Raw genomic sequence first — 14060 nt, 5'->3', positions numbered from 1 at the left:
GTAGACTACAGAGGAGGGGCTGGGAGACCGCAGAGGAGGGACTGAGGTACCACAGAGGAAGGGCCAGAGCACTGCAGGGCAGGGCACCACGGAGGAGGGGTCAGTAGACTGCAGAGGAGGGGCTCGGGTACCACAGAGGAGGGGCCAGAGCACTGCAGGACAGGGCACCACAGAGGAGGGCTCAGTAGACTGCAGAGGAGGGACCAGAGCACTGCAGGACAGGGCACCACCGAGGAGGGGTCAGTAGACTGCAGAGGAGGGACCAGAGCACTGCAGGGAAGGGCACCACTGAGGAGGGGTCAGTTGACTGCAGAGGAGGGGCCAGAGCACTGCAGGACAGGGCACCACAGAGGAGGGGTCGGTAGACTGCAGAGGAGGGGCCAGAGCACTGCAGGACAGGGCACCACAGAGAAAGGGGTCGGTCGACTGCAGAGGAGGGACCAGAGCACTGCATGATAGGGCACCACTGAGGAGGGGGTCAGTTGACTGCAGAGGAGGGGCCAAAACACTGCAGGACAGGGCACCACAGAGGAGGGGTCAGTAGACTGCAGAGGAGGGACCAGAGCACTGCAGGGAAGGGCACCACCGAGGAGGGGTCAGTTGACTGCAGAGGAGGGGCCAGAGCACTGCAGGACAGGGCACCACAGAGGAGGGGCCAGAGCACTGCAGGACAGGGCACCACCGAGGAGGGGTCAGTAGACTGCAGAGGAGGGACCAGAGCACTGCAGGACAGGGCACCACCGAGGAGGGGTCAGTAGACTGCAGAGGAGGGACCAGAGCACTGCAGGACAGGGCACCACAGAGGAGGGGTCAGTAGACTGCAGAGAAGGGGCCAGAGCACTGCAGGACAGGGCACCACAGAGGAGGGGTCAGTAGACTGCAGAGAAGGGGCCAGAGCACTGCAGGACAGGGCACCACCGAGGAGGGGTCAGTAGACTGCAGAGGAGGGACCAGAGCACTGCAGGGAAGGGCACCACTGAGGAGGGGTCAGTAGACTGCAGAGGAGGGACCAGAGCACTGCAGGACAGGGCACCACAGAGGAGGGGTCAGTAGACTGCAGAGGAGGGACCAGAGCACTGCAGGACAGGGCACCACAGAGGAGGGGTCAGTAGACTGCAGAGGAGGGACCAGAGCACTGCAGGACAGGGCACCACAGAGGAGGGGTCAGTAGACTGCAGAGGAGGGACCAGAGCACTGCAGGACAGGGCACCACAGAGGAGGGGTCAGTAGACTGCAGAGGAGGGACCAGAGCACTGCAGGACAGGGCACCACAGAGGAGGGGTCAGTTGACTGCAGAGGAGGGGCCAGAGCACTGCTGGACAGGGCATCACAGAGGAGTGAAGAAGTAGAATTTTATACAGTTTGTTCTTGTTTGGGGTTTAGTATGGAATTGGGAGATGAGGAATGTCCCACCCATGCACAGACCCCCGCCATGAGGTGAGGAAGGTCCTGTCCATGTATAAACTCCCCCTGGTCATGGGGTGAGGAAAATTCCACCCATGCACACACCCTGGATATGGGGGCGAAGAAAGTCCCACCCATGCACAGATCCCCCTCACTTTAGTCATGTGGTGAGGAAGGTCCTAAGCATGCACAGACCTCAGCCATGGGGTGAAGAAAGTCCCATCCATGCAGATTCCCTGAGCCTTCCCTGGACATGGGGTGAGGAAGGGTCCTGCTTGTGCATAGACTTCCCCAGTCTTGGGGTAGAGAAGGTTCCATCCATGCACAGACCTCGATTAAGGTCCTTCCCATGCACAGAGTCCAGTCATGGGGCGAGGAAGGTCCTGTCCACACACATAGCCCAGTCATAGGGCGAGGAAGGTTTCACCCATGCGCAGACCCTATCCAAAGGGTGAGCAAGGGTCCCACCCATTCAGAGATCCCAGTCATAGGGCGAGGAAGGTCCCGTCCACACACATAGCCCAGTCATGCGGCACGGAAGGTCCCGTCCACACACATTGTCCAGTCATAGGACGAGGAAGGTCCCATCCACACACATAGCCCAGTCATGGGGCGAGGAAGGTCCCGTCCACACACATAGCCCAGTCATGGGGCGCGGAAGGTCCCGTCCACACACATAGCCCAGTCATGGGGCGAGGAAGGTCCCGCCCATGCACAGAGCCCAATCAGGGGGTGAGGAATGTCCCGCCCATGCACAGAGTCCAGTCAGGGGGTGAGGAGAGTCCCGCCTACACACAGACCCTGGCTATGGGGTTAGTAATGTCCTGCCCATGAAGGAAGCCCAGTCATGGGGTGAGGAAGGTCCCGCCCATGCACAGAGTCCAGTCAGGGGGTGAGGAGAGTCCCGCCTACACACAGACCCTGGCTATGGGGTTAGTAATGTCCTGCCCATGAAGGAAGCCCAGTCATGGGGTGAGGAAGGTCCCGCCCATGCACAGATCCCCATTTTTCCTCCCATCCATCGTCTTTATGATCTGCTGTCTGCGGCTGACTGATGACATCACATTCCTGATCACTTGACTTCCTCTTTTCCAGACGCTGTCTCATACACCGTCTTCTATAATCTGCTGGACTTTCCGGTTGGCGTCCTTCCAGTTACCACGGTGACCAGAGAAGACGAGGAGGCGCTGAGGAGCTACAAGGGTCACCACAAGGACCCCTGGGACAGACTGCTGAAGAAGGTGAATGTTCCTTGTCCGGTACGGCCAATCCTGCTATGTACAGCTGGAGAGGTGACACTGCATGAGGAATTCTCCTTCCTGTGTCACCTCCCCACCTTCCAGACTCCTCATTGGACAGAGAAGCAGCATCACCTCAGTGAGCCGGCCCACCGAGGAGCAGAGTGAGCTCACTGCCTGGCAGAGCTGTGCAGATCATAGGACTGGCTGGGCCGAACTAAAAATCTTCATCCACTGGCCTCCACTTATTGTGTATGTGGGCGGAGCTGTTCTGGGTGTGACGACAATTTTTTGTGTTTTACAAAAGTTTTATCTTTTAACCTGAAAAGTTTTGTGATTGAGGGTGGTGTGGGGGGGGGGATGATTCTGATTGTTAGGAGCCGGTATTCCTGATATCCGGAGTGCTGCCTCAAGCTACAGCCCAGAACGCTCCGACCGAAAATTCAACCCCCCCCCCCCCCCCCCGAAATCTCTTCTAATACACGCTATGATTGGCTTCCACAGGCGCTGACGGACGGCATGGGGCTCCCGTTGGCGGTGCAGTGTGTGGCACTCCCGTGGCAGGAAGAACAGTGTCTCCGCCTGATGAAGGAGGTGGAGTCGGTGACGCGGATGAATCGTTAACGCAGTGCTGGCGCTCAGGGATCCTCTGCGGAGTTCTTCTGTAATGTGATCACATGATAAGAAATCATTACTATTCTATGTTAATTAATCCATAATGTCCCACAGCTCCGCCCCCCTCTGAACCTATCATAAAGCTATGCCCATCTCTGAACCTGTCACTCAGCTCCGCCTCTGATCCTATCACTCATCTCCGCCCCTCTCTGATCCCATCGCTCATCTCCGCCCCACTCTGATCCCATCGCTCATCTCCGCCCCACTCTGATCCCATCGCTCATCTCCGCCCCACTCTGATCCCATCGCTCATCTCCGCCCCTCTCTGATCCCATCGCTCATCTCCGCCCCTCTCTGATCCCATCGCTCATCTCCGCCCCTCTCTGATCCTATCGCTCATCTCCGCCCCTCTCTGATCCTATCGCTCATCTCCGCCCCTCTCTGATCCTATCGCTCATCTCCGCCCCTCTCTGATCCTATCGCTCATCTCCGCCCCTCTCTGATCCTATCGCTCAGCTCCGCCCCTCTCTGATCCTATCGCTCAGCTCCGCCCCTCTCTGATCCTATCGCTCATCTCCGCCCCACTCTGATCCTATCACTCAGCTCCGCCCCTCTCTGATCCTATCACTCAGCTCCGCCTCTGATCCTATCGCTCAGCTCAGACCACCTCTGATCCTATCACTCAGCCCCACCCCTCTCTAATCCCTATCACTCAGTTCTACCCCACTCTGAACCTATTCTGAATCTTTCGCTCCACTCCACCCCCCCCCCCCTCTCTGAATCTTTCATACAGTGCCGCCCCACTCTGAACTGATCACTTAGCTCCTCCCCTCTCTGAACTTATTAGTGTCACTCCTCTCTGATCATATAGCCCCGCCCCTCACTGAACCTATCACTCCGCCCTAGTCTGAACCTATTGCACAACTCCACCTACCTCATGAGTGCTCAGGGTGTGGCCCGGGAGGGAGGGAAGGAATTCCGGGCTGGACATGACATGGATTTTAGATGGTTGTTGGCGGAGCGCTCCTATACCAGGGGACTCGTTTTATGATGAATAGGAAGAAATCGGAGAACAATGATTTACAGTGACTGTGATATCCCCATCCTCAGGAATCCTCCCAATCGCCACAACATTCCCCAATTCTCATCATCTCTGTCCTTCAGCCTCCAAATTTAAGAATTTTGGATATAATAATATCAGATTGTTATAACATATTACATAGGAGGCGGAGCTATCCCTGGACATGTTTCCCAGAATTACGTTCTGCTTCTTCAGGAGATAAAATGTAAAATAAAACAAAATGTAACAAAATCAACCAACTGAATGAATACAATCATTGTTCCCCTGCAGATTGTGTAAGGTTGCCCACTTACAAAGAAATGAAGTGTCTATAACTTGTATCATAAGTGTGTTTTATATGATAGGGATAAAAAATCAACCAAAAATCCAGAAAAAACACATGATTCAAATAAATAAAGTTGCAGTTCAGTGAGTAAAATAAGTATTTGATCCCCAAATAGTTGGTGGAGAAACCCTTGTCGGCAAGCGCAGAGGTCAGACGTTTCTTGTAGTTGGTGACCAGGTTTGTAGACATCTCAGGGCGCATTTTGGTCCACTCTTTTTTTGCAGATCTTCTCTAAATCCTGAAGGTTTCTTGGCTGTTGCTTGGCAACTCAGTTTCAGCTCCCTCCATAAAATTTTCTGTAGGATTAAGGTCTGGAGACTGGCTAGGCCACTCCATGACCTTTAATGTGCTTCTTCTTGAGCCGCTCCTTTGTTGCCTTGGTGGTATGTTTTGGGTCATTGTCATGCTGGAGGACCCGTCCACGACCCATCTTCAGTGTTCTGGCTGAGGGAAGAAGGTTTTCATCCAAGATTTTACTTTCATGGCCCCGTCCATTGGACCCTGAATGTGGCAAAGTCAGTCTGTACCTTTAGCATGAGAAACAGCCCCCGAAGCGTCATGTTTCCACCTCCGTGTGTGACTGTAGGGATGGTCTTCTTAGGGTCATAGTCAGCGTTTTTCTTCCAGATACGACGAGTCGAGTTAATGCCAAAGAGCTCAATTTTGGACTCATCTGACCACAGACCTTCCTCCCCAATCCTTCTCTGGATCATTCAGATGTTTATTGGAAAACTTCAGATAGGCCTGTGCCTTCTAGAGGAGAGGGGGACCTTGCGGGGACTGCAGGATTTCAATCCATAGCGGTGTATTGTGTTACCAATGGTTTGTTTGGTGACTGTGGTCCCAACTGCCTTGAGATCCTTCACAAGCTCCTCCCTGTGTAGTTTTGGGCGGATCCCTCACTTTTCTCATGACCATCCTCACCCCATGAGGAGAAATCTTCCATGGAGCTCCAGACTGAGGACGATTGATGGTTATTTTGTATCTTCTTTCATTTGTGAACAATCGCTCCATCAGTTGTCTCCTCTCACCGAGCTTCTTGCTGATGGTCTTGTAGCCCATTCCAGCCTTGTGCAGGTCTCCGATCTTCTCCCCGACGTCCTCTGACAGATCTTTGGTCTTCCCCATGATGGTGAGGATTGGAGGGAAGAGATTCTGTGGACAGGAGTCTTCTATACACATAACGAGTTGTCGTTAAGAGAACCTTCTTACATTGACAGGACTAATCTGTGTACCACATGAGCACCTACTGGAGCCAGTCTGTGGGGGGCAGAATTATTGTTGGTTGGTTGGGGATCAAATACTTATTTTTCTACCTGAACTGCAACTTCATTTATAACATTTGTATTGTGTGTTTTTTCTGGATTTTTGGTTGATATTTTGTCTCTATCAGGGCTGGACTGGGACAGAAATTCGGCCCTGGACGTCATCCAGACCGGCCCACTTACGTTTTGAGTGTCCCATCAGCATCCCCTTTACATCAGATTCTCATCAGCAGCCCCCTTACATCAGAGTCCCACCACCAGCTCCTTACATCAGAGTCCCACCACCAGTTCCTTACATCAGAGTCCCACCACCAGCTCCTTACATCAGAGTCCCACCACCAGCTCCTTACATCAGAGTCCCACCACCAGCTCCTTACATCAGAGTCCCACCACCAGCTCCTTACATCAGAGTCCCACCACCAGCTCCTTACATCAGAGTCCCACCACCAGCTCCTTACATCAGAGTCCCACCACCAGCTCGTTACATCAGAGTCCCACCACCAGCTCGTTACATCAGAGTCCCACCACCAGCTCGTTACATCAGAGTCCCACCACCAGCTCGTTACATCAGAGTCCCACCACCAGCTCGTTACATCAGAGTCCCACCACCAGCTCGTTACATCAGAGTCCCACCACCAGCTCGTTACATCAGAGTCCCACCACCAGCTCGTTACATCAGAGTCCCACCACCAGCTCGTTACATCAGAGTGTCCCCCTCCCACATGTACTCACGGTTCTAAAGGCAGCCTCTCTTCTTCCTCTCTCCAGTCATGTGATAACAAGCGATAGGGGAGAGAGGAAGGAAAGTCTGCTGACCGTGTCTATCTCCCCCTGCAGGCTGGAGGGAGCAGAAAGCCTAATGCTCTCTCCAGCATATCTCGGAGACTGCTCCTCCTGACAGGAGTGAAATCGAAATCACTCACTGTCAGAGAGGAGCGGCTCCAGGACTGCACCAGACCGGCCCACTGAGCCATCGGCCCACCGGGAATCTCCCGGTAGTCCCGATGGCCAGTACATGCCTGGTCTCTATCATATAAAATACACCTGTGATAAATGATAGACCCTTCATTTCTATGTAAGTGGGCAAAACGTACACAATTGCAGGGATTCAAATCATTATTTTTCAGCACCGAAACGCACGGAATCCAGAGATGGCTCCACCCACGGTTCAATATGTTATAAGGATCTGATATCTATTGTATCCAATTTTCCTATATATTGATCCATAAATAAGGTTGTGATTGGGGGGGGGGGGGGGAGTGTAATCACCTGACTTCTGATGAATGTATTATTCTGGTCTCACATTTCAACTACTTTTAAAATAAAATGTTCTGATTTGTAGCAGATATTTGTCTGGCTTCCTTTTAGAAGTTTGGTTGAGTTTGCGCCTTGTTGACCTTTTGGAGCATTCGGAGGTCACCGGAAACAAATTTTAACCACTTCAATACCGGGCACTTAAACACCTTCCTGCCCAGACCAATTTTGAGCTTTCAGCACTGTCGCACTTTGAATGGCAATTGCGCGGTCATGCTACACTGTGCCCAAATGAAATTTTTATCATTTTTCCCCACAAATAGAGCTTTCTTTTGGTGGTATTTGATCACCTCTGCGGTTTTTATTTTTTGCGCTACAAATAAAAAAAATACCGAAAATTTTGAAAAAAAAAATGTTTTTTTTTGTTTCAGTTTCAAAACTTTGTAAACAAGTACGTTTTCTCCTTCACTGATGGGCACTGATGGGGCTACACTGATGGGCACTGATAAGGCGGCACTGATGGGCACCAATGAAGTGGCACTGATGAGGTGGCATTGATGGACACTGATATGTGGCACTGATATGTGGCACTGATGGGCGACACGGATGGGCGACACGGACGGGCACTGATAGGTGGCACAAATTGGCACTGATAGCTGGCATGGATTGGCATGGATGGGCGGCAGATGGGCATGGATAGGCGGCACACATGGGCATGGATAGGCGAAACAGATGGGCACGGGTGGGCACTCATAGGCGGCACAGGTGGGCACTCATAGGCGGCACAGGTGGGCACTCATAGGCGGCACAGGTGGGCACTCTTAGGCGGCATTGGTGTTATACTATAGTAATGGATGCCAAACAATAATGCATGCCAATCAGTGATGCCCATTGTGGGCACTGATTGGCATCCATTATGGGCACTGATTGGCATCCATTGTGCTGACTGGCATCCCTGGTGGTCTAGGGAGGATTACCTTTTCCCTGGTGGTCTGGTGGCGTCCCTGGTGGTCCAGTGTGGGCATCCTCGGGGGGGCTGTGCACAGACCCCCCCCTGTCAGAGGAGCAGCCGATCGGCTCTCCTCTACTCGCGTCTGACAGATGCGAGTGAGGGAAAGCCGATCACCGGCTCTTCCCATTTACACTGTGATCAGCCGTGATTGGACACGGCTGATCACGTGGTAAAGAGTCTCCGTCGGAGACTTTTTACCGAGATTGTAGTTGCCGGGTGTCAGACTGACACCCCGCAACAACGATCGCCGCGATGCGCGCCCCTGGGGGCGCGCAGCGGCTCATAATCCTGATCACGTCATATGACGTCCGGTCAGGATTATGAAACCACTTTGCCGCCGTCAATTGCCTATAGGGCGGGCGCAAGTGGTTAAATATTAAATAAAAAACAAAAGGAAAATCAGAGGAATAAAAGTGGAGCCGGTGCCATATCACATTTTGTCCCCCATCGGATAGTGTCCGCTGTGTACTGCGCATGCGCAGTACACAGGACACACAGATTCCAAAAATATCCGAAGATGAACGGCGCCTGCACCGTGAGTCCAGGTTCTAGCCCCACCATCCAAGTGGACATAGAGTTAGAATAAAAAGAGCCGTGAGCAGCGAGGGCCAAGCCCGAAGCGTGGCGAGCGAAGCAAGGCCGTGACCGAAGCGTGGCGAAGCGAGGCCATGCCGGAAGCGTGGCGAAGCGAGGCCGTGCCTGAAGCATGGCGAGCGAGGCCGTGCCTGAAGCATGGCGAGCGAGGCCGTGCCCGAAGCTTAGCGAGCACGTGAATAGACCTCTAATATTTGCAGCCCTATGTCCACTCGCCACGTGCCCGAAGCGAGGCCGTGCTCGAGGCGAGTGAAGCGAGGCCGTGCCGGAAGCGTGGCGAGCAAGGCCGTGCCGGAAGCGCGGCAAAGCGAGGCCGTGCCTGAAGCGTGGCGAGCGAAGCGAGGCCGTGCCTGAAGCGTGGCGAGCGAAGTGAGGCCGTGCCCGAAGCTTAGCGAGCACGCGAAGAGACCTCTAATATTTGCAGCCCTATGTCCACTCGCCACGTGCCCGAAGCGTGGCGAGTGAAGCGAGGCCGTGCCCGAAAGCGAGGTGAGCGAGGCCGTGCCCGAAGCGAGGTGAGCGAGGCCGTGCCCGAAGCGAGGCGAGCGAGGCCGTGCCCGAAGCGAGGCGAGCGAGGCCGTGCCCGAAGCGAGGCGAGCGAGGCCGTGCCCGAAGCGAGGCGAGCGAGGCCGTGCCAGAAGCATAGCGAGCGAAGCGAGGCCGTGCCCGAAGCGTGACGAGCGAAGTGAGGTCATGCCCGAAGCTTAGCGAGCACGTGAAGAGACCTCTAATATTTGCAGCCCTATGTCCACTTGGATGGTGGGGCTAGCACCTTGGCGCAGGCGCCATTCATCTTTGGAGATTTTCCAAATCTCCTTCTGCTCCATACTGCGCAAGTGCTGCGCCTGCGCAGTACGGGGCGGATACTATCTGATGGACGGACGCTATATGCCAGAACACCGGCCTGGTCTCTGCACAGCACAGAGGTTGGATCACCGACCTCATAAAGTGACTCTCGGTATCCTTGGACCTTTGATGATGACCCCTTTTAGTGATGTTGGGTAAAACAAACGTTGATGCATGAACACAATTTTTGCAACCTTCACACGTGTTAGTAAATCTGTACAGATCATTGTAACTACTTTGTGCATCCAGGTGGATGATACCGCATTTTGTTAAAGGCAAATTTGGGTAATAGACCGTAAATAATAATAATAAAAAAAAAAAAGTGTTCTGCAGAGTATCACTTCCCCCGGCCCCTCCCCCCTGGTGGCTATCGGGTCTCTCAGAGTCTCTCCGGCTCTCTCTCTCGGACGGTCCTGTATTCTCTCTTCTCTATTCGGCTTTATTCGCCATCATGCTGCTCGGTATCATTTCCCGGCTGATCCCGGAGTTCCTGGTGGACCTGATCCTGGTATCGGTGCTCCTGGCGGTGGTGGGGTCAGCCCTGGTATTAGTATGGATGGAGGAGAGGAAGACGAGGATGAAGATGGAGAACGCTCAGACACAGAAGGACGACTCGCTGGAGATGATGGAGAAGATCACTCAGAGATATAAAACCCGGGTATTACCACTGAGGGGGGGGGGTATAACTGTCCTCTGGGGCAAATTACTATTCGCTGGGACATATTAATGTCCTAAGGGGGTATTACTGTCCTAGAGTTATTACCATCCCATTACCTTCTGGGAGTGGGTTTAATCTCATCTGTGGCATATTACTTTCCTTTAGGGGGTATTACTATCCTTTGTGGAGTATTATTTTCCTCTGGGGCATATTCCTATTCTTTGAAGGGTATTACTGTCCTCTGGGAAGTATTATTGTCCCCTGGGAGGGTATTACCATCATCTGGGAGTATTACTGCCTTCTGGGAGTGGATTTAATCTCCTCTGTGGCATATTCCTATCTGTCGTTTGGGGGTATTACTGTCCTCTGGGGGTATTATCACCCTAAGGGGGGAATTCATGTCCTTTGAAGGTATTAATGTCCTCTGGGAGTGGGTTTACTCTCCTCTGGGGAGTATTATTGTCCCCTGGGAGGGTATTATCATCATCTGGGAGTATTACTGCCTTCTGGGAGTGTGTTTACCCTCCCCTGGGGGGTAATATGTTCTGCCTGGGGTTTATTACTGTCCCTTGGAGGTATTAATCTCTACTTGGGGGTATTGCTGTCCCTTGGAGGTATTAATCTCTACTTGGGGGTATTGCTGTCCTTTAGGAAGTATCACTGTCCTCTGGGGGGTATTACTGTCTTCTGGGGGGCTGTACTCTCCTCCGAGGGGTATTGATGCCTTTTAGGAGGTATTTCTCTCTTCTGAGGGGTATTACTGCTTTCTGGAGGGTATTACTACCTTCTGGGGGGGGGGGGGGTGATTTTCTTTTGGGGGGTATTCTGTCTTTTGGGGTACTACTTTCCTCTGGGGATAATAATATCCTCTGTGGCTAAATATTTTACTGTAGGGGTTGTTACTGTCCTTTTGGGGGAGGTATTCCCCCAGGGAGGGGTGTCTGAAAACCTTCTGGAAAAAACATACAGAACAACATTCCATAGATCAGCCAATCCCAGAAGTCCTCAGGTCAGATGTAACCAATAGTAACCAAGCAGAATTTCTCTTTCTTGGGGACTGAATTCTGATTGGTTGCTGGAGGTCCAGGCCTGGATAAGTTCCTCCAGTCTATATTGTGAATGTGTATAAATGGGTGGAGAGCCGCTAGTTAAAGACTAATTTCCTGCATCTTTGTCTTGCAATCACCAGTCAGGAAATGGTTAATCAGCGTCAGGTCTGCGGTGAGGGAGTCACATTGTATGTCCAGCCAAATTCATCTCCTCTTGTTTTGGACGGAGAGGCGAGAGATTAGACCCCTCGGGGGAGGGTCATCCTGTCTGCTTGTCCCAGTGATCATTGCCAAAATAAAGTTTGAGTTGTCACCAGAACAGGAAGTGAGGCTAAGTCTCCTCATGGGGACACCTATACTTCCTCATATTTCCTTTTGCGTCTCTAGGACAGGAAGTGTGGGGAAATCTCCACCAAGGGACAATAAACGCGGGGGGGTTACCCTTCCCTACTCATCATTTATTGGGAAATGTGTCCTCCTGAACATGGATTCAGATCTCTGAGTATCCCTGGGGTCACTCCACAGCCATTGAGGGATTTTGGGGAGTTGAACGTACCTGGGTTGGATGAACTCGACTAACATTCAGGTGCCAAATTCAAACCCTTTGAAGTCAACGCGAGCCGAATGTTAAAAAAACTGTTCTGGTCATTTTCTAGGATAACAGGCGAGGGATTGTCAAATAAATGGCAATAGAGGGCTTGGTACAGCTCCCAACCAATGGATGACAGTTCCCAGTTAGTAGATGACAGCTCCCAACCAATGGATGACAGTTCCCAGTTAGTAGATGACAGCTCCCAACCAATAGATGACAGCTGCCAACCAGCAAATGACAGCTCCCAGCTGGAAAATGACAGCTCCCAACCAATGGATGACAGCTCCCAACCAATACATGACAGTTCCCAGTCCATAGATGACCGCTCCCAACCAATGGATGACAGCTCCCAGTTAGTAGATGACAGCTCCCAACCAATAGATGACAGCTGCCAACCAGCAAATGACAGCTCCCAGCTGGAAAATGACAGCTCCCAACCAATAGTTTACAGTTGCCAGTGCATAGATGACACCTCCCAACCAATATATGACTTCCCAGTCCATAGATGACAGCTCCTGGCCAGTAATTGACAGTTAACAGTCTGTAAATGACAGCTCCCAACCAATGGAGGAAATGAATGATTCCCTTCATCTATACCAGACCCGTACCCTACATGAAAGTCTACTATAGATGTTGGAGGGGGACCCATTCAGGTCTGGTATGAATTTTAAGGCAAACCCCATGAAAAAAAAAAAGTGAGGTCCCACCAAATCCAATACCAGATTCCCCCCCCCCCCCCAAGCCATACTAGGCCTCAACATGGGGGACCGCCCTGGCAAAGCACTTTGTTGTGGGGGTATGTGACCGGCAGAAATTGGGAACACCCTTTAACAATAAGGGGGCACCCAGATAACGGCTCCCTGTGTAAATGAGTAAGGAGGATGTAGTACCCCCACTCATTCACTATGTAAACCGTAATAAAACACAACCACAATTCCTTCAGTTCCAGCACCCCCTGTACCTTCACATCGGGCACTCCACATTTCCCCCACATACCCCCCCCCCCCCCGTACCTTCAGATCCTGCACCCCATATTTCTCTGTACTATCAGATCCAGCATCACACATTTCCCTCTATACTGTCACATCTGGCACCCCACATTTCCCCCATACCTTCAGATCCAGCACCCCACATTTCCCCCATACCTTCAGATCCAGCACCCCACATTTCCCCCATACCTTCAGATCCAGCACCCCACATTTCCCCCATACATTCAGATTCTGCACCCATATTTCCCCTGTACCTTCAGTTCCAGCACCCCGTTTCCCCCCGTACCTTCAGATCCAGCTCCCAGTACCTTCGGATCCAGCATCCACATTTCCCCTGTACCTTTAATCCAGCACCCACATTTCTCCTTTACCTTCAGATATAGCATCACTCCTTTCCCTATATCTTCAGATCTAGCACCCCACATTTCCACCATGTCTTCAAAGCCAGCACCCCACATTTTTCCTGTTCTGACAGATCCAACACCCCAGATTTCCCACATACCTAGCACCCAATGTTTCCCCCCATTTCTTCAGATTCAACACCCTACATTTCTCCTGTTCCTTCAGGTCCAGCAAACCACATTTACCCCCCCACCCAAAGATCCAGCACCCTCGTACCTTCACATCCAGCACCCCACATTTACCATGTTCTTTTAGATCCAGCACCCCACATTTCCCCCACCCTCACATCCAGCACCCCACATATCCCCCCACCCTCACATCCAGCACCCCACATTTCCCCCACCCTCACATCCAGCACCCCACATATCCCCCCACCCTCACATCCAGCACCCCACATATCCCCCCACCCTCACATCCAGCACCCCACATATCCCCCCACCCTCACATCCAGCACCCCACATATCCCCCCACCCTCACATCCAGCACCCCACATTTCCCCCACCCTCACATCCAGCACTCCACATTTCCCCCACCCTCACATCCAGCACCCCACATATCCCCCCACCCTCACATCCAGCACCCCACATTTCCCCCACCCTCACATCCAGCACTCCACATTTCCCCCACCCTCACATCCAGCACCCCACATATCCCCCCACCCTCACATCCAGCACCCCACATATCCCCCCACCCTCACATCCAGCACCCCACATATCCCCCCACCCTCACATCCAGC

At 52.5% G+C, this 14060-nt stretch overlaps 2 protein-coding genes across 2 annotated transcripts in view; both read left to right on the top strand.

Moving 5' to 3' along the window:
• The window catches only part of LOC143926715 (vitamin D3 hydroxylase-associated protein-like), a 40722-nt gene extending 33450 nt beyond the window's left edge, over positions 1-7272 (top strand). Inside the window, 2 exon segments of the mRNA XM_077450733.1 lie at positions 2500-2645; positions 3147-7272. Coding sequence (XP_077306859.1) covers positions 2500-2645; positions 3147-3266 — 266 coding nt within the window. The 3' untranslated portion in view covers positions 3267-7272.
• A 2798-nt stretch (positions 7273-10070) lies between these two features.
• Positions 10071-14060, top strand: part of LOC143926714 (vitamin D3 hydroxylase-associated protein-like) — a 105208-nt gene continuing 101218 nt past the window's right edge. Inside the window, exon 1 of the mRNA XM_077450732.1 lies at positions 10071-10292. Coding sequence (XP_077306858.1) covers positions 10086-10292 — 207 coding nt within the window. The 5' untranslated portion in view covers positions 10071-10085. The remainder of the gene's footprint in view (positions 10293-14060) is intronic.

The sequence above is a fragment of the Lithobates pipiens genome, unplaced genomic scaffold, assembly GCF_037356315.1.
Source record: "Lithobates pipiens isolate NorthernLeopardFrog02 unplaced genomic scaffold, aLitPip1_a1.2 Scaffold_23, whole genome shotgun sequence".
Lineage (NCBI taxonomy): Eukaryota > Metazoa > Chordata > Amphibia > Anura > Ranidae > Lithobates > Lithobates pipiens.
The sequence above is the reverse complement of the archived record's forward strand: the minus strand, read 5'-3'. Positions and strand labels throughout refer to the sequence as shown.